Source organism: Felis catus, chromosome A1, assembly GCF_018350175.1.
Source record: "Felis catus isolate Fca126 chromosome A1, F.catus_Fca126_mat1.0, whole genome shotgun sequence".
In the NCBI taxonomy this organism is placed as follows: Eukaryota; Metazoa; Chordata; class Mammalia; order Carnivora; family Felidae; genus Felis; species Felis catus.
Window position 1 is genome coordinate 104,854,197 of NC_058368.1, and position 26,005 is coordinate 104,880,201.

The following is a 26,005-nucleotide window of genomic DNA, read 5'->3' on the forward strand; positions in this document are numbered from 1 at the left end:
AGAGTGCGTCATAAAAATATCAGTATTTTCGTCTCTCAGGCTTCAACTTGCACATCCAAATTTTGAGCCATTCTATGGCAAATGAAGTTCTTACCTAGAAAATTAACAAGACTTGCCCTTCCCTTGTCCCTGTTCCCAGCTAATCCGAGTCGGAATGCGCCACTTGGAAGATCCCCGAGTCGTCAGGAACGTGCTCACGTTCTCAAGGATGCCATCTCTTGTCCATACTCTTCAGTGTTTTATCTCACAGTTTTGCCCAGCGGGGTCATCTCAGGTTGCCCTTGCTCACGATCTTCATCAGTTCCGTTGGGTTCTGCAGACTCTCAACTTACCCATCAGGGAAGTGGGTACATAGAAGCTGCAGGAGTCAGGAGCTGTGGCAAGGAGCTCAGTGTCTGGCCTTGTGCCTCATGGCCCCGAATCCCATGTGGCAGGGAATCCTGGCCAGCTCTAGGACTTCCAGGGTGGGTCTGCCTGCGTAAGGATCCCCCGAAGGGCTGCCCTTGAGACACAGAGGATCATATAGTAAGAGACAGCCTTGCCCCACATCCCCAAGGCTGGACAGCTTACGTTGGATTTTCATCTCCTTCTCAGAGTGCCCTGCAGGAACATATGGCTATGGCTGTCGCCAGATATGTGACTGCCTGAACAACTCCACCTGCGACCATATCACTGGGACCTGTTACTGCAGCCCAGGCTGGAAGGGGGCGCGATGTGATCAAGGTAAGGATACTAGTAAAAGGTCCTACTGCCTCAAACTGTGTAACCACCATGTACCAGGCAACATGAAGTATTTGCACCTCCACTGCAAGGTGTAGCTGGTTGTTTAGTTGCCAGATGGATGCCTCACTGCTGCTGTCCTATGGGTGAGGAAGGTAAGGCTCAGAGAGGTTGAGTCATTTGCCCAACGTGACGTAGCTAATATCGAATACATAGCTATATGTACGTCAGGGCTTAGATGCCGCGTTTGTCTGATTCCAAAGCTCAGGAACTTCCCGCTGTGCCTACGAATGTTTTCACCTTTATTGAGATATAACTAACCCATAAAAAGCAATGCATGTATGCCATTATATTATGTGTATATATGTATATATATATGTATATATATAAATATATATGTATATACACACATATATACATACATACACAATGTATATATGTACAGCATGCAGTATATATATAACCTGATACAATCTGACAAACAGATATACCCATGAGACCACAACCACAATAAAGATCATGAATACATCCCTCCCCCGCCCCCCGCCCCCCGCCCCCCTCCAAATGTTACCTCATGCCCTTCTCTGCCACCACTGCTCCCGGGGCCCCAGGCAACCACTGATGTAACTACAGATGGGTTTGTATTGTTTAGAATTTCATGTAAGTAGAATCACACTGTACTCTTTCTTGTCTGCTTTTGTTTGCTCTGCAAAATTATTCTGAGGTTGAACCACGTTGCTGTATGAATCCATACTTCTGTTCTTTTTATTGCCGGGCAGTATTCCTCTGCATGGATATATCATCATTTGTTTACTGATCCACCCGTAGATGGACATTTGGATTGTTTCCAGTTTTTGCTATTATAGATAAAGCTATTATGAACAATAATGTGTCAAGCCTTTGTATGGATACATACTTCCATTTCTCTCGGATAAACTTATAGGTGTAGAATGATAGGCTCATATGACATATGACAGGCATATGTTTACCTTTTTAAGAAGCTTGTGCCTATGGTTTTTGACAAGGGTGTATCACAGTAACCTGAGAATGGTCAGATAGGTAGTCCTACTTGGGCAATTCTGATTCTGGAACGGATGGGGCCTTTGAGACAGTTCTTGGGGTACCTGGGTGGCTCAGTCAGTTAAGTGTCCGACTCTTGATTTCAGCTCAGGTCATGATCTCAGCATCGTGGGATCGAGCCCTGTATCAGGCTGTGCACTAAGAGTGGAGCCTGCTTAAGATTCTCTCTCTCCCTCTCCTTCTGCCCCTCCTCTGCTCATGCATTCTCTCTCTCTCTCTCAAAAAAAAAAATGAAAATGAAAACGAAAGAAAGAGAAAGTTCTTCTGATGGTTCTAAAGCGTGGCCACCAGAGAGCTCCTGAAATGTGTGACTCTGCTTCAGAGGGTAACAACCACATGGGCTCTAGGGGGCTTTGGAAAATTCATACCGTGTTGTGGGGCAGTCATCTTAAAACGTACATTCTGTATGTATTCCTGTTTCATTGTCTTTCATTAAATAACTTTTGCATGTTCATGAATTGTATTTGTCTGTCGTAACAACAAGATGTTCTGTTCCACAGTCACATCATCAGGACACATGCATTGTGATCACGGTGCACACTGCTGTGTGTTTCAGGGCACGCTCTCTAATGAGGAGGTCTAATGCTTAGAATCATGAGGTCACAGGGACGTTTGAGCTGGAAGCACCTTCTGGGCGGCCAGGTGCCTTGTTTGTAGATGGTGAAACTGTAGCCTTCAGTGCCTAAAGGAAAGTTCAGGACATCTGGATCAGTTTTTTAGATGCCCGGTTTCTTGACTCCCACTTCAGAGCTTTCCTGTCCCCATTGGATGGGACGCGAGGAGAAATTATATAAAGCTAAAGTTTAAATATTAACGAGTAAGGTTTTAAGGTGATGTCATCAGCTATTATTGGAACAGACCTTTCTGTCACACAAAAAAAATATCACTATATGGAACAATACAACTTGGGGTAAAGAGTCCACTGAAATTAGGATAAGGCAGACCCTCATCTTGAACTAGATTTTTGATGGAGTTTCCTTGGAAGGAAAATTATTCCTAGAAATGTTGAGGATAGGGGCGCCTATATGGCTCAGTTGGTGAAGCGTCTGACTCCTGATTTTGGGTCCAGTCATGATCTCACAGTCATGAGATTGAGCTCCACGTTGGGCTCCATGCTGGGTATGGATCCTGCTTAAGATTCTCTCTTTCCCTTTCCTTTTGCCCCTCTTCCCTGCTTGCACACGCTCTTGTGGGGCGGGGGGGAAGCAGGGGGTGCACCTGTGCACACGCTCTCAAAAAGAATTTAAAAAAGAGAAATACTTGGACTCCTGGGTGGCTTAGTTGATTAAGTGACTTCAGCTCAGGTCATGATCTCGTGGTTCGAGCCCTGTGTCGGGCTCTGTGCTAACAGCTCAGAGCCTGGAGCCTTCATCGGATTCTGTGTCTCCCTCTCTCTCTGCCCCTCCCTGTCTTGTTCTCTGTCTCTCTCTCTCAAAACTGAATAAACATTAAAAAAAAAAAAAAGAAATGCTGAGGATAGTAGTAAGCCCTTCATAAGCTTGCTACTGCGTAATAAATAAAGCATGGTAAAAACTAGATAAGTCGTTACCACCAATGAATTCCGCCTCTGGTCTAAGCATTTAATCTGCAGTGTGTGGGAAGCTCCCAAACCCTAGTGTGGGGTCTTTGGGTTCAGGAAATCTGGTCTCATTTTTGAGGCTTGGAGCAGCCTTGTTCTGGGCACAGACAAACCAAGAGCATCTGCAAATGAAGAATGTTTGTTTTTCCTTCCTGCTGTTTCCAAAGGTTTCCGAATTAGCATTTCACTGTCTGAACATACCCAGTCATTGGCACGGTGAGACAGTCGTGCGAATAGAGTGCAAACATTCATCTGGCGGGTTGTTGTCCTTGCTCAGATCTCTTCTTTTCCTTTGGCCAGCTGGTGTCATAATCGTTGGAAATCTGAACAGCTTGAGCAGGACCAGCACGGCTCTCCCTGCCGATTCCTATCAGATCGGGGCCATCGTCGGCATCATCATCCTGGTGCTGGTTGTTCTCTTCCTCCTCGCGCTGTTCGTTATTTATAGACAGAAGCAGAAGGGAAAGGAATCGAGCATGCCAGCAGTTACCTACACCCCTGCTCTCAGGGTCATGAATGCAGACTATGCCATTTCAGGTAAGACTGGTCCCTAGAGCCATCCTGTTCCTTGAAAAGTAAGGTTTCATCCTGGCTCTCTGAAACTGGGTGTTTGGCTGTGCCGTCCATCAGCCTGGAGGAAAGCGTATGTTGGGAAAACATCCCTTGTTGCAGCTGTGTTTTATATGTTGACAGGAGCAGAATGACCACCGTTGTCTTCTAGGAGGGTTTTGAAATTGAATTCATTATGAGATTGCTTTAAAGTTTTTTAATATTTGCTTATTTTTGAAAGAGAGAGAGAGAGAGCGAGCAAGTAGGGGAGCGGCAGAGAGAGAGGGAGACACAGAATTCGAAGCTGTCAGCACGGAGCCTGGTATGAGGATTGAACTCACAAACCGCGAGATCATGACCTGAGCCGAAGCCCGCTGCTTAACCGACTGAGCCACCGAGGCATCCCTGAGGTTGCTTTAGACTTAGGGAATTTCAACCTGGTGGCAGCTTTCCTGGGCATCTAAGCTTTTGCCATATGTCAGGGATAGGAAGTGGAGAGAAGGAGGTGTCCATAATTTTGGCAAAGTCATGGAGCAGGTCTTCTGTCTCTGGCCTTGGGTTCTTAACACAGTGCCTTCTAACCTGTCCCTGGGCCCATACACATCATTAACTGCATAGCAACCAAGTTATATAAGAAATAGTTTTGTGGGATTACCAAGAACCAAAGCCGTTCATTAAGAAAACTCCTTAGAATCTCTCTGGCACACGTCCCCATAAAGGTAGATTTTTAAGTGACCTGCTTATCCATCAGAAGTAACCACATAAACTTGAACACTTAAGTATTTATTATTTTGGGCAATTATTGCAGGATTTCAGGTGGGTCACATGTCTATAAATACACTGATTCTGGGGGGAATACACAAAGCAGCTGATTTACTTAATAGTGTATTTCTAGCAAAGAATATTATGGCAAGAGCTTAAGTGTCTTAAAAAAAAAAAGAGGAAAGTTACAACAGGATTCGTTTCAACACAATGGCTTTCCAGGTGTGTAAGCCTCAAAGCAAAGAGGACTTGTCTGAGGACCCGGGCACACTTTTTTGGGAGGCAGGTAGGAGGGCAGACACCTGCTGCTTCTAGAAGCTTTGCTGAGTATGCTAAGCAGGAGGGGATTCTGCCCAGCCTGTGATTTGGGAATGGTACCAATATTCATACTTGTTATTTTGCCTTCTTTTTGCCTGCACGGATTTAGAAGAGCCTGTCACCTTAACCGTTTCCTTCTCTTCTTACAGAAACCCTTCCCCACAGCAACAGCGGAAATGCTAACAGTCATTACTTCACCAACCCCAGCTACCACACGCTTACCCAGTGCGCCACATCTCCGCACGTCAACAACAGAGACAGGATGACCATCGCAAAGGTGAGAGGAAATGGCTCCAGGTCGCCGAAGGTGGGTAGGGGGGCGAGGAGAGGAACGGGCATATCGGGGAGAGCTGCCGTTTCCCAGATGGGGTTCTGGGAGCTTGATATCTCTTATCTCGTTGGTTCCTCCCAACAGTCTTGCGGGTGCGTATTAGAATCCCAAGTTTACGGGTAAAACACACAAGCCTTGGGGATTTTAAGTCACTGCAAAACACAGCTTTCTAGTTGCTGAGGGAGGCAGCTGCAGGGTGAGTCATGGTCCCCGGTCTCCTTGTCTCCAATTTGCGCTGTTTCCGTTGCACCTCTTTGGAAAAACGTTTCTCATACTGCATGAGGTTTCCAAGGATGTCTCAGAGCAGGCCTAAGCAGACTCCATCCTGGGCCTTTGCTTTTGTCTTTTCTGACCACGTCTCTTCTAATGCCCTTTGGGGGCCCCCTGCACTTTCCTAACAAAAACAACAACCACATGCATTTATTTGGGTTCAACCACCTGAAATTTCTTAAATGATCAAATAGCAACAAACTAGGTGCCAAGCATTTCTAATCATTTTACAAATATAAATTCGTTTAATCTTCATACCGACTCTATGAATCAAGAGTGATTTTTATCCTCATTTTATATAGATGCACAGAGAGGTTGGATACCCAGGCTTCTCCTCTTGTGTCACTCACCTCACCCCAGTCTCTTCTAGATTGCTCCGAAATCCCAAACATTTCTTCCTTCTGAGCGCCCCAAATTATATTTCCTGTCTCCATTGTCTTTTTTAAAAAATATTTATTTATTTATTTATTTATTTATTTATTTATTTATTTACTTATCTATTGAGAGAGAGAGAGAGAGAACAAGGGAGGGGCAGAGAGAGAGAAGAAGAGAATCCCAAGCAGGCTCCATGCTGTCAGTGCAGAGCCTGATGCAGGGCTCAATCTCAGGAACCATGAGATGATGACCCAAGCCCGAATCAAGAGCTGGACACTTAACCAACTGAGCCACCCAGGTGCTCCTCCAATCCCGATCGTCTGATTCCAGCTCTCTGCTGGAAGAAAAACCAAGGTAGTTAAATTAATCCAGTTGCAATTAAATTAATGCAGCTGGCTTTTAACTACAGTGCCTGATAGGTAGATAGTACTTCACCTTCCCGGGAGACTTCCGTGTGCATCTTGCCGTCTGTTCGCCTACATTTTCAGAGAAGGAGGCAAAGTCCCTCATCTCATCCTCGTACTTATAGCTAAGAAAACTGCTCAGGGTCACCGGTGACTCATACAAAATCATGCAGTGTTTGGCGGGAGAGCTCAAACCCAGAGTTTGGTGTTTTCACTTCAAAGTTCTTTGCACGTTAACCCAAGTAAAATCTAATGGGAACAGGGCGACTAAGTGAAGTGAAGAACTTGAGGCCAGAGGGGGTTTAGCTGGGGCCAAGAGACACGTACTCCTGCTGCCCTCTGCGGCCTGCCCGGTGGTCACCTCTGCCCCTCTGTGCGTCCTCACTGGAAAAGCAGCCCTCGATTCCTGCCCCGGACACGCTTTCCCCAGATGGGCAACACTGTGCTGTGCCATGCTGCGTTCTCTTTTGACGCCGTTTACGGTTTGTGTTTTTAACAGTCAAAGAACAACCAGCTGTTTGTGAATCTGAAAAATGTGAATCCCGGGAAGAGGGGCCCCGCGGCGGACTGCACGGGGACGCTGCCGGCAGACTGGAAACACGGCGGCTACCTCAACGAGCTGGGCAAGTTCTCCCCGTGTCCGTCCTCAGCGGGCTCCTTCATCTTTTAGTCACCTCCGATAGTCACAGGTTGATGATCTGCCAAACCGATTTCTTGGAAACATCCCTAAAGAAGCAGAATGATAGAATTATACCGAATGCCCGTATGGCGCTTATTGCTGTCCTAGGTGCTTTATTCATCCAACAAACATTTGTTAAGGTCCTGGTATGTGCCGGGGATTGAGACAAAGAGACAAGAATCCCTGGCTGCGTGTAGCTCCCATTCTAACCCCACATATGTTAACTTACGTCGTTCTGACAAGTATGCACTGTTGGTAAGTACGTTCTGTTACCGTCACCATCGTGTCCGTGCGACGGTTGAGAAACTGAGTCACGAAGAGGTTAAGTAACTTGAGAAAAGTCTCAAAGCCTATTAAATGGTGGCGCTGGGATTTTAATCCTGTCAGGGTGGTACCAGGCTATGTGTTCCTCTTTGCACTCTTTTACCACGGGCCACCCACACGTGAGAACCCCTTCGCTTTAGGTGAAGAAATGAAACTATCAACAGGAGTACAGTAAGCCAATGCTTCTCAAACATTTTGGAATAGGACCCCTTCGCACTCTTAAAAGTTACCAAGAACCCCAAAGAGCTTCTGTCACTATGGGTTATATCTTTTGATATTCACCATATTCCAAATTAAAACTGAGACCATTTAAAGTAGTTATTTATTTGCTTGTAATAGAGGTCACCTCATTTCGTGATAACATAAAACATTTTTATGAAAAAAATCACTACATTTTCTAAAACAAAAACAAGTTAGTGAGAAGAGTGGCACTGCTCTACCTTTTTTTATAAATCTCTTTAACATCTGGCTCAGTAGAGGATAGATTCTCGTATCTGCTTCCGCATTCAGTCAGTGGTGATCCCACACTTGGTGCAGCTCTTGAAAAACCACTATGCATTTGAGAGAGAATGAGAGAGAAACAGGAAAATAATGTCGTTGTGCTATTATGAGAATAGTTTTGATCTCGTGGCACTGCTGAAAAGGGGGTAGGGCTTCCTAGACCACCCTTAAAGAGCTGCTGTGATTCCCCAATGAAAGAATAGTGCCATTGCCAAGCTGTTGCACCTCATTTTCAAAGAGGTGCTTGATGACACCATAACGGATGTGTGCATTGCCTTATGGGTAATGAACCCTTTCTTTTGTATTTATTTGATGGTGGGGCTTCCAGAAAACCCAGTTAAATTTGAATTTCAGAGCAGCAACAAATATTTTTGGCATAGGTATATCCCAAATGTTGTAAGAGACATACTTCCCCTAAAAATAATTTGTTGTTTCTCTGAAATTCACATGTAACTGTCCTTCCTGTGTTTTTATTTGCTGCATCTGACAACACTCCTGGGCGGTCCTTTCTATGAATCTTGTTTTATAGAGCAATAAACTGGTCATCAAAGAGAGGTTAACTCTCTTATCATCCAAGATTTCATAGAGGAATGGGGTAAAGCCAGGTCTCAAAGGTGGTCTTCCAACTACTCCTCCACTGTTCTTTCTGTGAAGCCCTTATATGTCAAATCACCTGAGCTGGATGTAGGAACCAATCTTTAAGGGCTCTGGAATCCCTTATTACTATTGGAATGCAAATGTTAAAGTAGGAAAATGAGTACAAATTTTTTACTTTTATTTATATTCTACATGAACATTATCAAGTAGCTGTGTATTTCTGAACATAGTTGAATTATTTATATACCAGATTCACACTATATGTATTGGTTAAATCATTTAACATCAGAGAGATTTTGTTTTATAAATTTTTTGTAATGTTTATGTTTGAGAGAGAGAGAGTGGGGGAGGGCAGAGAGAGAGGGAGACATAGAATCCGAAGCAGGCTTCAGGTTCTGAACTGTCAGCACAGAGCCTGACTTGGGGCTCCAACTCACAAGCCGTGAATCATGACCTGAGCTGAAGTCAGACATTTAACCAACGAGCCACCCAGGCACCCCGAGATTTTTTTTTAAGTCTAAATTACATGAGTAATGTAGCTCAAAGAAATACATGAATTGGTATTAGTAAAGTACTACCTGGCACCAATGAGAGAAAAGTTCTCTTATTCCACCTACACCTGCTACCCATGGTCCTGACTGTAGAACACAGTCACTACAATGGTCACAGATAAACTTCTCTGCCCACGGAACTGATTGTTAAAAGTATAAAATCTTCATTGGAAATTCTGGATCTCTTTCATGTGTTCCCGTCTGTCCTTTACAGTTGTTGCACAGAAAAAGTCTGCCCTTACCAAGAACAGGATAAGGCACCCTATGGATGATAAACTGAGTAGGTGATTTGAATGATGGAAAAGTTGTTGTGATGTTGTGTGAAAGAGGCCTGAACTTGACACAAAAGCCCTGAGATTGATTCCTACTTCTGTGATAGGGCGCTGGGCTAATCACTCCACTGCAGCTGATCTCTTCATTGTGACTTAGGAATAGTGATCATGTTGTGGCTCCTTGAATGAGTTAGATTAAGGTAGGCTTTTGAAAGCATCTATCCAGGAATTGAGACATGGGGGAGTTTATGAGAACACCCGCCTGCTCCCTTGCTAAAACAGCACCCAGAGAGAACTTGGCAGGGGCGCTGGTCTAACAGTGCCACTCGTGTTCCCTAATTTACTATCTGCCTCATGCTGATTCTCTCCTGAGCCCCTTGGGGGACTCTAGCCATTGCATAGCGAAGACCAAGATGGACATCTCATGAGACTTTGCTACAATTCGGAGACAGCTAAATGAATCTGGCAGAGTAGCAAGGACAGGGTTCCTTGATAGGGAGCTCTCAGAGGCCACAGGTCCTGCCCGTCTTCATGCGGTCTCTTTATAAAGTTTGGGAATCCCCAAGACCATCCTCAGGATCAATGATTTGGCAGACAGACTCACAGAACTCCCTGCAAGCTGTTAATACCCATGGTTACAGTTTATCACAGCCAAAGGATACAGATTAAAATCAACCAAGGGAAGAGACACAGTGGGCAGCATCAAGGAAAGTTCAAAGTCAGAAACTTCCACTTATCCTTTCTCAGTAGAATCATGGAAAGTGCTAACTTTTCCTGGCTACAGTATATGACTATATGCATGAAGTATTCCCAGCCAGGGAAGCTTACTTCAGCCTTGGCGTCTAGAATTTTTATTAGAGTTCGATCAGGTCAACACAGTTGACCACCCATGTCGTTAACCTTTCATCCAGACCATCTGGAGATTAAAGTGACACCAAGTGCCAAGCCCCCTTCCATAAATCACTTTGTTAGACGATCCAGTGTAGCCCTAGGCCCCAGATAAACAAAAACACGTTTACTGGGTGGGATATCCCAAGGGTATAGAGATCACCTTCTAAGGCAGTTCTTAGGGTGAAAGCCAGAGGCTCACTTTGGTTAGGTTAATTCACTCTTCATCCTTGTCCTGCCTCCCTGTGTAACTGGGCACCTTTCCCACCACCTGGGAACTGGGCTTCACAATCTGGACCCAAGAGGAAGGAAAACAGCCTCTGAGAGAGGAAGACATTCCCATTTCCCGTCCCATGATGATTGATATTACACACATCCTCTCCCTTTAGGGGATCCTCCCTTCTTCTCCACAAAAGTGTGTCCCACAGGACATACAAGGAATACATGCACAGTGGCCGGGGGCCTTCTCCTTACCATTCTCCTTCTTATGTGACTATTCATCACAAGTCATTACTTGATTCTCTCTTTCTAATCCAAGTCTATAACATTTCTTTAAAAGATCATTGAGGAGCCCTTGAAATGCTTGCATGTAGACTGAAGTTGGGGGTCACAGGACACGTTCAACATTACGGTCATTGAAACACCACTCATTTATACGGTGCCTCAGAATTTATGAGGCTTTGCATATGCTCCAATTCACTTAATGATCACACCCACCCTGTAAAGTTTGCAAGGCAGGTTTTGTTTTCCTCATTTGAGAGACAAAAAAGTTGACACCGAGAGAGCTGAACCTCTTGTCTAAGTCACGTGGTGGGCAAGTGATGAAATGCAAGTCCTTTGTCTCAGTTCTAGTCCTGGCTTTGTCCTTCCCATAGTACAACCTTGAATCAAGTGTACCGATCCATCCATGCCCCGTTCTCTACCTTTACTGATTAACCTTTCACAATGCACTGTAAATGAGCAGAATGATCAGAATGATACATATATATGTATTTTAAATTCTAAGCACTGAAGACACCAGGTATGAGTGATCTGGGTACAAAGGTTTGGAAAGCAGCAGCTCGGTTATTTCCTGCGGTAGGGAAGTAGTAGGTGCTCAAACGAGCTTCCTCCATGACCTTGGAACATTAAGTGGATTTTTCTCGTTTCCAGATCTCACTGGGCATTTTTTTTTCTTCTTTATCACAGGAGCTTTTGGACTTGACAGAAGTTATATGGGAAAATCCTTGAAAGGTATGGTCTAAGTTTAAGGAAGAAGTACATTTATCAGAATCATAATTTTTTTTTAATTTATCTCAGAGACTGAAATAATTTGCTAAACAAGCAAGAGTGGCAGTTTAGAGAAAATGTAGAGTTGTTAGTGTGGTTAATTACTCCATGAAACAACACAAACAACGTTCACTGAGATCAAAAGCATGACCATAGGTGGATCATGTTAGGGCATAAGTTTGGGGGAACAAAGGTTTTTCAGTTTGCTGGGGAAACACTCATATTTCCTTGAAAAGATATATGACTTATGGGGAACGAGAAATGCAAAAATGGAAACAGCAGGGAAAGTAAGAAGAGCTCCACATGGTTACATGAATAACTTCATGTGCCCAGTCCTGGGGTTTTACCAGGAATCTTCATGTCACGCATGCCTCCCTCGCCATGATGATAGAACCTTCTTGTGCTCCCGGGGCCATCAGCAGGTGGTTTCTTGATTGAAGCCTTTGGGAATTAGTAAATTAAAATGGAATTAATTTGGAGTGTGAAAATCAAAATTAAATCAAATCCACAGTGTATACGTGGATACTCACCTTAGAGAGGAGCTGAAATTACTCTATGCCTGAGTCATTTTATAGCAGAGTCTCTCCAAAGTAAGTGACGAATGTATGGTTTTGTTGTCGGCGTATACAATTAGAGAAAACTAGCTACAAAGGAAAAGAAGTAATCTGTCCAAGTAAGTCATCCCAGGGGAAAAAAACAATGTTGTCCATGCTTTCCTCCCCCATCTCTCTTCACAGACTTGGGAAAGAATTCTGAATATAATTCAAGTAATTGCTCCCTAAGCAGTTCTGAAAACCCATATGCCACTATTAAAGACCCACCTGTACTCATCCCCAAAAACTCAGAGTGTGGCTATGTGGAGATGAAGTCACCAGCACGGAGAGATTCCCCATATGCAGAGATCAATAACTCAACGTCAGCCAACAAGAATGTCTATGAAGTTGGTGAGTTCCCCTAACCAAAGGAAGAGCCTCACCTAAGAATTTTTTTTGAAACGATTTTAAAGTCTTTGGGAGTCTTTGAGAGTACAATAACAGTTCATATAAACGTTATTCCAAACAGTGGTCATATTTTAAGTGCAAACCTGTGTTTACAGTGATCATATTAATTGGCGTCACCTAAATTTTTAAGGGAAGATACCAGCTAGAAAATTTAAAGTAAATTTTCCTATCTCTCACCTGGTCACCCATCTCTTGCTTTGGAACCATAGTGAATATTTGAGCCCCCATGTGGAATAGCGCATGTGTCACCTCAGCTATTATGTCGCGTTGGCCAAAACAAGCGGTTCAGGTGGATGAAGCAGGTGGTTCCATTTCCTGATTGCATCCATTACATTCATGCTCTTAGCAGGATTGAACATTTTACTTTTAAATGTGTCTAATACATTGCTAATATTCTCAGATGTGAATCTGATGGAACTTAATAAGAATTCAATTTAAAATTAGAATTGTTTTGATTGCCCCTTACAAATACCGTTCGGGGAAAGTTGAAACAAATCAGAAGTATCATTGAGTAGGTAGAGTAGGGCCATGTATTTTAATTTTTCTCTCTCGTTCTCAGCGTTTATGATTTAAACTTTAGAAAATTCTCTACTACTTGTAAATGAAGTGGCCGATTTAACTCTAGTCACTAGCAACTTAGGCCATCGACATGTCACTGAGAAGATAAATAACTGTTCATAAAGAATTAAGGCAGATTTTTTACAGTGGAAGTTGTAGTGACCTAGATTTATCGTTGAAAAGTCAGTTACTATTCCGCTTTGGACCGTCCTGTAAACCCACCACTTTAACACAGAGCTGAACCGAGAGCGTGGGTCCTGAGTCATAAAATGAACTTGTTAAGTATTTCCATGAACTGAGTTAGCCTACAAGGACCTTAATCTTCTGACCTGTGGAGTCAGGGGTTTGGACTAGATCATCTCCAAGATGTTTTTCAGACAATGATTCATATCCAGGATTTCTGTGTATTCCTTGGATGTCTCCATCCAAACCAGTGGCATGCAGAACACCATTGTGTGCATCAGCTGGTCTCACAGCCCAGAGTAGCCACCCCTAAGTGATTATAAAAGCATCATTTGTTTCATAAAATAATATTTATCTTTTTATAAATGCCCCTCTTGTATGTTTGAGATTTGCAAGAAATGCCATACTCTTTTCTGTCTAAATTTTCCACTGCTGATGAATTCACGTGTCCCTGGTTGTCACAGAACCTACAGTGAGTGTTGTCCAAGGAATATTCAGCAACAATGGGCATCTCACCCAGGATCCATATGACCTCCCAAAGAACAGTCACATCCCTTGCCACTACGACCTGCTGCCGGTCCGAGACAGTTCCTCCTCCCCCAAGCAAGAGGATGGCGGCAGCAGCAGCAGCAGCAGCAGCGAATGACACCAAAGATCCGCCTGGTAGCCACTGGAAGTTTCCAGAACTGCAGTTGGTTCTCCTCTATCCTCGAGTTTGCCACCTTATGGGAATGTTCATCTCCCTGGTAGGCAACTGTTGGACGTGAACCAGAAAGCTCAAAGCTGAGGCTGGCTGATCGTAGGTCCTTCTTGTACTGGTGGCCTGGAAGGAGATATCAGTGTGACTTCCTATTCTTCTTAGTTTTAGAACTGCGCTCGTGAAGCATGACTTCCTATAAGATCTTGGCTAAAAGCATGAACTTGTAGAAGTCCTTGGGAGGGAGTTGTGGGCTGCAGTGACATTGGTGTTTGGTTGAACCTTAAAATCTAAGTATTTTCTTTCTCATTTGCATTGCAGACCTGTACCTAGGATTGTGCAGTTATCATAAAATCTGGTGTGAATCACTAAACATGTAGAAGAAAAGGGGAGTATTATCGAGTCCTTACATTTTTTTTTTTTGCACCTGGATTTAGAATTATAGGGATAATATGAACCCAGGAAGAAAAGTTCTGTCGAGTGGCATACTGGATAGACTTTGAATAAACTCTAGAACTGGTTAGCAAATTTAAATATGAAAACTTTAGACTTTTTTAGGATGAAGAAATAAAAAATTAGAATTATTTTAGCCATAGTAGCATTATTTCAGAAATCACTGTCCAGATGTGGCAGGCAGAGGTTAATCTTCTTTGACCCTTGGCCCACTTTAGATCTGTGACATCATTCTGATCCCTGTCCCCATCATACACATTCACCATGTAAGGTCCATGACATATCAATAATTATTTCATAAATACAGAAAATAGATTGTTTTATTTTTGACAGACGGGATTGAACGAGTGTATAATGATTGGGAAAGGGTGTAAATTTTAAGTGTAAGAAGACGTTTTGGTTTTGTAAACCATTAGCGACACATGCTGTAATATAGAATTAGCAGAAAGTTTTGATTAATTTTTCCCTAGACGTGACCGAAATATTTTTGTGCATATTTGAGAAAAGGGCACTTTCCTTTTATTAATTGTCGATTTACAGAAACTATGCTTAAGCTGGTCTTTTGCATTGCTAATATGACATGTACCCCGTTTTTCATTAATTTGTATTTCCATTTTTAAGTTGTATAGTCTACGTTTTGTAGTGCTTGGATTGTTAATGAAAAAAAATTATGTTATATGTTCTCTGTTTCTTGTATTATTGCCACTTACCTTTTTGCCTGACAAAAATGCATTGTTCTTTCTTTCCTTTTGGAGGGAGGAGATGAGAATATATAAAATCAAATCTATTAAAATTGGTCATTACTAAAATAGTAAAGTAACCATAGGCGAATGGCTCATGCTTGAAATAGAGAAACTTGTTACTATTTCAAAATGGAGCTCCTTTTGATTTGTGTGTTCTGAGTCTTGGTTAAAGCAGGGAGAAGGGGAGCGAGGAACCATTGGTTATTGAGCACGTACTACAGGCTGTTCTTACGAAGACCTTCATTAGGGTGATCACATAATTGATCATCCAAACTGGGACACTTTTGAGTGTAAATGAGGGCATTGTTAATAATTAACCTGCAATGGGCCTAAATCTGGACCGTCCCAGGTAACCCAGAATGGATGCTCATCCTGTGCATACCTATCAGGCAATAATATTTTTCGCTTCAAAGCAGTTGTCTCAAGAGAATGCCAATAGAATGGAAGAAAGCTGGTTTCTCTTTGACCTACCTGAGCAAGGAGAAGGGCTAAAAAGCTGCATGAGGAAGCGACTTCATGAGAAAGAACGATTGGTTGTGAATCTTTAAAGGCATGAAACCCTCTGTGGTATCCTGTCTCGGTGAGTCACTTAACCTATGTGTATTGTGTATCCATTCTGCCAGCAGCATACGTGAGACACTGTCCCTGCCAGTTATTGAGTTGCCACTTATCTGCAGGGATTTCACGTGACACACCAGCACCTGTGATGGCGACTTGGTCAGGGAGGTGATAGAACACACACCTGCAGCGTTCACTCCTTTGATGGCTTGGCTGCTTCTTACAGAGAACCCCAAAGTTAACTCAAGGAAACACAGAATTACCCGGAGCACACCTTAGAAACAATTGATTTTTTCCAACAGTTAGCCTTAGGCTGACCCTTGGACAGTAGGGAGTAGGCGTCAAATTGAGACACTTGTGGCCTTTTTTGGTTAAGAAAAGAACCTTTTCCCCCTTCTTTTTAAAGCAGCATCTCTTCAGTGCTCCGCGATACATTGAGTTTCCCCGTTATTCCTTAGAGATAGTTGAACAAAAACAACTTTCTTTTTCTCATTCCACTACATAAACAAAAAAACAAAAACCAAAAAGACAACCCTGAAATCTTCGCATACAAAGGCAACAGCATCTCCAGCAGAAAGCCTGGGCAGCAGATGCCGACTCCAACGGGGCTCTGCCGTCCGTCCCTGTGTGTTCTTTCTGGCAACTCAGTTGCTCAGGGTTGCTGCTGTCCTGACACTGCATTTGCATCAGAGGTGAGTCTTACTCACCAGGGTTCGCTCAAGATATTTCAAATAACAGAACACATACAGCGTTTTGGAAATGGTAAAACAACATGTTGTATTTGAGAGGTCTGGTTAAGAAGTCAAAACTTCCTCGATATTTTATATTGATTTGGGTAAAGAGAGAAATACTTCTGTCAGAATGAAATTTAAAAGACAAAAGGACCCAACACGTTTTTATTTTCCCTGAAATGACCACCTTTGGACTCTTCCAGAGATATCAAATGTAAGTTAATGTGATGTCATTCATCACACGCAGTGAATCTGTTCTCATGACCTTTGAATTCATTCATTTGGGACCATAAAATTAATTTCTTCTCTACATCCTACAGTGGTCAGAGCAGGGCATGAGTTTGGCAATACAAAGGAAAAGCCGTTCACATGGGAATGTCAGCCAAACTATTCTTTCCCTAGAGGTTGATGTAACAGAAAATTTATGAACTATTTGTATTTTGTATAAATACATCAAAATTGGCCCGATTAATAGCTTACGTACTTGCATCAATATGGAGAATATGTTATTTATAGGTAATTATATGATAAGGAATATTTCATAATTATTTACAATACTTGATATAAATTCCTCTCACATGCTATAGCAGTTATGCTAAGAAAGAACTTAATGTGTTTAGCATTTTCTCTATGGTAAATTACATTCACCAAGTTTAGGAAAAACAATATGGAATTTTATAAGATAGTTATAACCTCCCAGCCAATTCCATTAGCACAACCAACGTGTTTTGAGAGAAACGCAAACAACTTTAGGAAAATGTGGACATCCAAAGAGCCACAGCAGTACTTGACATTTATTGGGGATTTTTAATCCACGTATATTGAAAAAGTTGTACAAAAGGATTACCCTACTCTTTAGAATTCGTGTCATTATTAGAAGTCCGGTTACCACTTAAAATAAGATAAAGTCCTAAAAAAATTACATTTTAAGGTCACGTTTTCTTTCAAATAACAAATTTTCTATCTTTGGGTAATGTCTTTGTTATTTGAACCAAGTATTTAATAGATACTTTGGTCTTAAAGGCTTTATGTCACGGAAGTGTATATAGATGTGCAAGTGTGAGTCCCGTGGTGTGGATGAGTGCTTATTTCTTGACTAAAGATGTACAGCAAACTGCCCTTTTAGGGTCTTCCTACTAGTGGTGACCTAACATTGGGTCTGCTTGTTTTCATTCCGTATTTAGTCCAGGCTTCCTTTTGATATGAACAAATCGCAACATATATTTTTAAGGAAAAAAAATCCAAATACATAAGAATTTTCTTGATTGTAGCAAACAAAAAAAATGCTTTCAGTGTGAAAATATCTCTATTTTCCAAAGATGGTTAACTTTGGTCAGTATTCGCCTCCGTTGTCATTTATATCACCAAATGAGTTTATAGATTAATGCAATAAACTTTCTAATTAAAAAAAACTTTAGCGTTTATTTCTATGTCTGATTCTATTGTTAATTAATGAGAATAAAAGAACCTATGATCTTACTGGAAAAATTAATATTTTTTTCACGTGTGACACCATAGCCCTTGATAGAGACATGTAAAAACAATTGCACTTCATTATATTTAACTGCTCATGTATCTGCTTCCCCTTCAGATCACTCGTTCTTTAAGGGCAGAGGCACCATTCTGTACATATTTGGATTCCCAGAACCCAGGTTAGTGGCTGAAAGTCAGGTATCTGTAAATAGCTTTAGGTTATCTTATGTGAAGTTGTTTCTTAAATCTCAGGAGCTTGTTAATTCCTTCTTTTATAATTAAAACATTTTTGGAGTATCCGCTTTATAGCACTTTGTTCTAGGGATCAAATATGAATAAAACATTGCTCCTTCTCTCACTTGCTGTTTATTTACTGAGGTCCTGAGTGCCAAGCACAGTTGGGGAGGCAGAAAACAATGATACATGAGCTATTTTAAAGTAGCTCATTATTTAATCAGGCAAATGAATCATCTTACTAGGCGCGTGACTTTGGTAAGTTACTTAACTTCTCAGGGCCTTGGTTCCTATATTATAATATGTTGGAAATCAAAGTACCTATTTCATAGGGGTTTTGTGAGAAGTTAATAACTTCGTGCGTACACAACACTTCAGTGCCTGACATATAGTAGGCAGCTGGTAAATGTTAGCTATCATTACTATTATGAAAAATTAGCTAATAACCTGAGCCATTTTGCAATAACCACATGAATGATGAGGCTGGTAAATCAGGAGTGAGCATTTAATGAATATTATAAAAGCTACATATTTGTGTGACCTTATCCTGATCTATTTTTGTACTATCACAAAATTCCATATGTATTTTATTACTAGAGTGGTAATTTAGGAGAGCAAGAATCGTATGATTTCATCTCCCAGCGCCTAAGAATAGAGGAGGCTTTGAAAATGTGTGGATGTGGGTTTCTGGAAAGATGGTAACCTGGCTTCACATTTCTATCCTGGAGAATCCAGCCATTAAGAAAAAGTCAGGGACTGTTTTTGGCAACCTGAAGAGGTTCCACACAGTGAGATACCAAGTTCTTGAAAGAAGGTGCAAATGGCAGGGCAGGGGGCGTGGGAGGCAACATGTAAATGGGAGTTGCTGGAATTGATGGGAGTGGACTGTAGGGGAGGGGGTGTGAGAGGAGGGCCAGCTGACCTGGGGGAAGGAAAGACATTCTCTGCTGTTTGTGTGACGCAGCCGTGAGAAAGGCTAACTGTCCCTTCCCTGATGGCATCTCTGGAGGCAAGGTTTGCATGTTGGGCTAAGGTCAGCCTATCCCTACTTGGACTTGTGACCTGAGATGCCTTCACAAAGGGCATCACTGGCAGCCCACTGAAGGAAAAATCCCTACCCTGGCTGTCAGTACACAAACAAGAACCAGAGAGATGCAGAGATGTTGAAAGCCAACACGCTCTCACGTGAAGAGACAGAGAAACAAGGCAACCACGTGATGGGAACATTGCAGCTCAGACTGATGGGAAGAGGCTGACATGGAAAACCACAGTAAACCTCTGTTATGGAGGTGGAGCTAATGTGAAAAATGGAGGAAAACCTGGATAAATAGGAGTTAAACTCTTACAAAGGATATAATTAGAGGACCATAGAGAGTTTCCTGGAACTGAAAACAGTGATGTCCCAATTTAAAACTTCAATAGAGCAATTAAAAAAAAAAAGAGGTCAGTAACTGCTAAAGCCGAATTCATGTTTCAGAGAATGAAATGCAACCAAGTGAAAATTCCAGAAATGGTAATCATGGGTAAGCAAAACAGGAAAACTCAAGCAGGAGACCCAATATTGAAACAGTTGCTAATACAGATGGGGAACAGAGGCGCCCTGGAGAAATAGTAATCAAAGAGACAATCAAAGAAAACTTCCATAACCTATATCCGTTCATAATGTGAATCTTTCAGACCTTTAGATCTTTCAGTTGTGAAAGGACCTACCTGGCTGATGAAACAGAATTAATGAAAAATACGTATATATGGGGCGGAGAGAAATCCTGGTGACATTCCCGGACTCTGAGGCTAGAAGAACAAACTCATAATGGCACAAGCAGAAATAGCAGATGGCTCATAAGGGCAAGATAATAAGGCTGGATAGATAAAGTGTCTGGTGGGAGCAGGAATGGGGAGGGGGCCAAGGTGGGAAAGGGCAGGGAAAGGGTTATATAGCTGCCCGCTGTTCTCCCACCGCGGCATCAACTGCCCATCTTCCCAAGGACAGCGTGGCTACTGCCCAGCAGATTGTTAAATAGCCCACTTTCCATTCTGCTCGAGACCTCTGACCCGACTAGCATGGACCACAAGAGACAGGGCAACGGGAAGAGGAAAAGGAGCTTGTGTGATGGACTGGCACAAGATATGCTAGACATATCAAAGCACCAGTTTATCATCCTTCACTGAATTTATCAAAGAATCATCAGAAGTGTGTTCAGGAAGAAAATTGGAAGTCTTGCATGGCTGTTGGCTTATGGAGGGCTGTTCTTCCTCCTACGTTGTTGGCCTGGATTTCTTCAATGACGATAAAGCAATAGAAAAATCCACATATGCCACAAAGTGGCCAGGCTGCCATGGTATTTTTGATTATTAGCATAGGATTAAGACACTTATGGAACAAGCCATCTTGAAATACCTAAGAGCAGATTTCTTGTAACCTCTACTAAATACAACACAAAACAGAGACTAGATCGCTCAACATTTGAGCCTTTTTATTTCAGATCCATCTTGGACATCGGGACAGGAAGGAGAACAGGTAGGAACAGTGTCTTCTCTGAAGTGCCAGCCATGATCAGGGACTCGAGACATAGCTTCCCAAGTGTTTAGAATAGAGCTTTAGATGCCATACTGAAATGAAGGTAAAGAATTTAGTGATTGTAGGCAAAAGCCAAAGCATATTGACACAGTAGTCATTACATATCACAGGCGGGTTTGGAACCTTCATGCCTGAGTTCTACCAAGCATGACCCACCACGGAGGATACGAAGAAAGCACAGAGAGTATTTGCCATCACGTTCCGATGATTGGAGTCATGCTGTAAAATTGATTTTATAGTTAATGGGAAAGAGATCCTCTTTCTTATTACCTACCTCATATAGATGACTGGTAAGCCTGGCTTGGCAGTAATATAATATTTTTATATGATACAATAAGTTAGTCAAGGGGCGCCTGGGTGGCGCAGTCGGTTAAGCGTCCGACTTCAGCCAGGTCACGATCTCGCGTCCGTGAGTTCGAGCCCTGCGTCAGGCTCTGGGCTGATGGCTCAGAGCCTGGAGCCTGTTTCCGATTCTGTGTCTCCCTCTCTCTCTGCCCCTCCCCCGTTCATGCTCTGTCTCTCTCTGTCCCAGAAATAAAATAAAAATGTTGAAAAAAAAATTAAAAAAAAAATAAGTTAGTCAAAATATCAAAGCCAAAATGCTGAATTATTTTGCCTCAGATTAAATATCTAAATCCTGTGTGTAACATGCAAGAAGAGGGTTTTAGTTCTTTCTGGGCCCCTCATATTTTGCATATGAACTACTTTATCATCCTTTTTATCCCAAATTGGATGGAATTTAATAATTTAAGACAATGATGTTAAGTTGTACACATCTACATGTGTAAGAACTTTTTATTTTGCACCCTTTTGATAGCTTGAGAAAAAAATTAAAAGAATAACTTTTTAAAGAAAAAAAGTAAAGCTTTTTAAAAATCCCTGTGGCTTGCTTACATATTCATGGGATTCTAGTTATTATTATCTTTAATAATTTACTATTATCCCCCAAAACATTGCAGCAATTTTTATAACAATTGCTCTTGGAATAAAGAAGCTAGCATAGACTATTCTGCTTCAATGTATTTATCTATAATATCTGTTAACTCTTGAGCAGGTGGTAGAAAATGAGGTCAATATCAAACGGAGGTTGTGTTAGTTGATATGCAATTATTCTTAGCCAGAGGGAGCTAGAATAGTTGGAATCGAATTTATAGTCTTCATCAGGAATGGGGAAAGCTCTAATGTTGGCTGTTGCTCAATCATTACTTCTTGAGAAAGGTGTTTCTTAGCCACTTGTGTGGGGGAAAAAAAACCATCACCCTGTATCCTATTACCCTGGCTAATTGCCTTCATGGAGGCTTGGTCTCTGAAGTTAAATACTATTTGATCTCTTTGTTTATTCTTTCATTGTCTGACTTTTCAGCTAGAATGTACGCTGCACGAGGGCAAGGTCTTTTCTGAATGGTTCACTGCTGTATTACAAGAACACTAATGTCTGACTCATGATATGGGTACAATAGAGATCGATAGATGGAATGAATGAATAATGGCTCCTGCTTACTTTGGCACTGCGGGTTTGGCTTTGCTCTTCCTTGTCATTCTTCTCAGGTGGCTTGGAGATGTTGCTCCTGTCGTCCCATCCTACGATTGCAGTCGTTCACGCTGACAGCTGCAAGTTCAGGAAGCTGGTAATCTGAAGGGATGTAGGACAAGACCGTGACTAGCTAGCAAAATATTTTCTTACTTTATTTCAAAGCTCAAGTCAGGTCTTGGATATTTTTACCCACAAAGCTTAGACTACCAGCTACAGTGATGTTGGATGCTGAGAGCATTTCTGTTGTGTTTATGAATAGATGTTACAGGAGAGTGGATTTTAACTAAACATGTGATGATTGACATCTCTCACGTTTTGCTTCTATTGAGCCGTGTTTTACAGCCATGTTATACTGTTGGCTGGTCTCTGGTGTCCTCTCCAGGTCCCACCATCTTCTTCCCTGCACTTTCCTGTGTTCTGTCTCTCTGTCCCTGTCCCTACCTCCACAAAATCTGCCCTAAGGCCATGGTTCTGACAGGCTGCTCTCTCACAGGGACTGAGTGCAGGAGGGCAACCCAAAGAAAGCTTTTTCTGCCTGTGAAATGAGGGATTCCTTTGACAGTCCGTTTTGGCTCAAAGAATCCCCACTGGCCAGACTTAAACTTTCTTAGAATTCTGCTTGCATTGTAGACTATTCCTTCACTCTCTCCTTCACAGGACCAGACTTGACTCAGGCTAAAGAGAATATATGACCCAGGGGTTTCCACATAAAACTTTGCCTTGTGAAATTTGCTCTGTGGAAACATCTGTATGGTCTGCTTTATGGGAGCACTCTGATACTCTTATTTAAAATTCATGGCTCCCTTCTCTCTTTGGTCTCAGCCTGGTGACCCCAGCAGTATGCTCTCTGAAACCAGCTCTCTGAGAAAATTAAAAGGCATTGATTTGTAGCATTTTTCCATTTCCATGGTATAAACACTCCCACCGTGGCCAATTTGAAAGTACCAATATGGTGTCACAGGATGTGGAGTTAAGAAGACATGCTCATTATCATACAATTGCATAGTATTTCCACAATACAAGCATGATAGATGTAAATGACCTCAAGATCATTCCTCATAGTAGAAGGTAGTAAAATAATGAAAATTGCTGAGTTTTGAGTATTGTTACCTGTAAAAATATAAAGTATTGAATTGTAGGTTTATATACTTCGTTTTAATAATGGCTGGGTTTAACAGCTGGCTCACAGAATTCCTGAAAATTTAATAACTGGCTCTCACATGCCGGTACGAACCGCTTCAGCACATCATTACCACAACCCTCATTTCCCATTGTCCAAGTAAGGAGTCCACAAACCCAAGTCAAAACCCTGACGCTGGTGCATACAATGTATGGGCTGGAAGGGAGGAGCTCAGAGCACATTATTCTGACCCATTTTCATTTCACATCTGGAAAAACTGAAGTCCAGAAAGTTTATACATTCAATAAGCACTGTTTACTGAAAATGCCATAAGCCAGACTTCTTCGAATGCACATATTTCTCTTCAGTGTTCATTTTATCAGAAGAAAAAAAAAACAATAGGAACTGGATTCTCTCTTTCTTGGGAGATTTTTAGACTAATTATTCAGCCATGAAGGAGTCCCCATCTTAGGTTTTCTGGGAAGCACTGAATTGGAAGGTGACCTTACTCAAGAGTCCTAGGCTCCATATAACATACGAACTCATAGCATGAGATCTATTTATGAATTGCCACTTTGGGAAAAGGCACTGAGGTACAAAGCTATTCATCACCATTGTTTATACCCATACACAGACAGACTTCTTTACCCCTGTAGATGGGTAGTGGAACCCACATGAGACTTTTGGACTCACAGCCAACTAACAGAGACCAGGAGAAATGGATGACCATGTTCTAGAACTGGATTGACTCTTTTCTTCATATTGCACTCGTTTTCAAAAGATTCACTTTAGTAATTCTCACTAAATCTCTAGGCACTGATACATAGCAGTGGCCTTTATGCTTGAATTGCGGCTGCAAATTAAATTTTAAAAATGTCCCGAATATTTTATGTGCACTGCAGGTAGATTTTATTTCTGGCAGAAAACAAACCAGAGTTGAGTCGCTTGACAAAGATGATTTTAAAACAGCAGGATGAAAGGCAGGGGTTTTTTGTGCTTGCCTGAGATGTTGAGCTCCAGGAGAATGTATTATTTAAAGAGTGGAGGAAAAAAAGGGGGGAAGCCTTGGAAAAAAAGATGCAGAGGCTCAAAATATTGCTATTTTCCCTCATAGAGAAAAGTAGAAGGTGATTGGCAGTGAATCCCGTTAAGCCTGCATTGAGGAACCATGTGGCCAAATTAATTACTAGAAAATGCCTTTTTGGTTATTAAGAGTGCCCTTTCCCTTAGTAAAGCATCTGATTCTTTGATGAGCTCAGCACCTAACATGTATAAAATGGTTTCCAGTAAATGATTTTGACTGAATGAACAAACATAAGAGCATTATGTACTTCATTAAAGGCTTTAGACACTTTTAAAGCAAAAGTCAGTCTTAAATATCACACATAATACAAAGTCACGGTGCTATTAAACAAAAGCTCAATGCCTCAGCACAATGTACTAAAACATTGTCATGTTGCTTTACATATTACATGACACAAGACGATACATAATACAATACAATTCCTTTTTGACTGCTACTGGTTCTATAGAGAGTCTGACTTAACCCAAGGCAGCTAGTTTTCAAATAATCTTGATTACTTCAAGGAAAACGTTAGCTTGGGTGTTTACATCCCGAATTATTCATTTTTTTCCTCAAAACTAGACTCACCACTTTATAGTCAGAGCTCTTAGATTGTTAGAATTGGGCTCAGAGGCTAAGAGAAAACAAGTTCTCCAGGAAAACCTTGGAGGAATCTGGGGAAACCACCAATGGCCTCGAGAGGTGGTGAGGGCACAGCCCTTTATCCAATGACAGAACTGGCTGGTGACTTCAGCTCTTACGGGTGTGATCAACCCGCACCCAAATCCTCTGGTCGTGGTGGATTTCTTCCTGATATTTTGACTCACAGCTGTTCACGGCATCTTGTTACTTAAAGCACGCGGAAGTGGAGAGATTTGCTTGTGCACGGCCCTTGCTTTGTTGATCGGGGAAGAAGGTCTGTCACTTTCCTAAATACAACATGAAGGTGTTGATCTGATTTTTGTCTGTCTGCTGGTCTGCGGGGTCACCTCACCCTTCCTTGAAGGCCCCCACTTTGCCCACATCACTCCCCCTACAGACCACACCATGTCTTCTGAGTAATATAGCTCTATGATGCAAGGAAGACCTTGCTATTATTTTTAAGGAATTCTGATCTCAGTTTTATGGTTAGTCCCAGTTATTATTTGTCTCCAGACTTGCATAGTTTACCTTCTCTCTTTATACCACGCTATCTTAAGATTTTTTTTTAAATTTTTTAAAAATGTTTATTCATTTTTGAGAGATGGAGAAACACAGAGCATGAGTGGGGGGAGGGGGCAGAGAGCAAGACACAGAATCCAAAGCAGGCTCCAGGCTCTGAGCTGTCAGCACAGAGCCCGCCGTGGGCCTTGAACCCACGAACCACAACATCACGACCTGAACTGATGTCAGACACTTAAGCAATGAGCCACCCAGGCGCCCCATACCATACTATCTTCATTGCTTATTTTTGCAGTGCTGTGGAAGTGATTATTCTTATGACTACAAATTCTGTCTAGGATCAAGAGGAACATACATACTCTAAGTCAATATCATGTGAGAATGATAGAAACAAGAGGGAATATGGAGTTGGCAGGATGGGTGACAAATTTCCAGGTTTGATGCCTTGT

General features: G+C 42.0%; 1 protein-coding gene across 2 annotated transcripts in view; it reads left to right on the plus strand.

The window, feature by feature from the left end:
* The window catches only part of MEGF10 (multiple EGF like domains 10), a 177,518-nt gene extending 161,335 nt beyond the window's left edge, over positions 1 to 16,183 (plus strand). For both annotated transcript variants that reach the window (XM_006927570.5, XM_045058512.1), the window contains exons 19-25: positions 595 to 723; positions 3,680 to 3,916; positions 5,158 to 5,285; positions 6,888 to 7,011; positions 11,389 to 11,433; positions 12,207 to 12,413; positions 13,676 to 16,183. In XM_006927570.5, coding sequence (XP_006927632.2) covers positions 595 to 723; positions 3,680 to 3,916; positions 5,158 to 5,285; positions 6,888 to 7,011; positions 11,389 to 11,433; positions 12,207 to 12,413; positions 13,676 to 13,857 — 1,052 coding nt within the window. In that variant the 3' untranslated portion in view covers positions 13,858 to 16,183. The remainder of the gene's footprint in view (positions 1 to 594; positions 724 to 3,679; positions 3,917 to 5,157; positions 5,286 to 6,887; positions 7,012 to 11,388; positions 11,434 to 12,206; positions 12,414 to 13,675) is intronic.
* Positions 16,184 to 26,005: the final 9,822 nt, after the last annotated feature.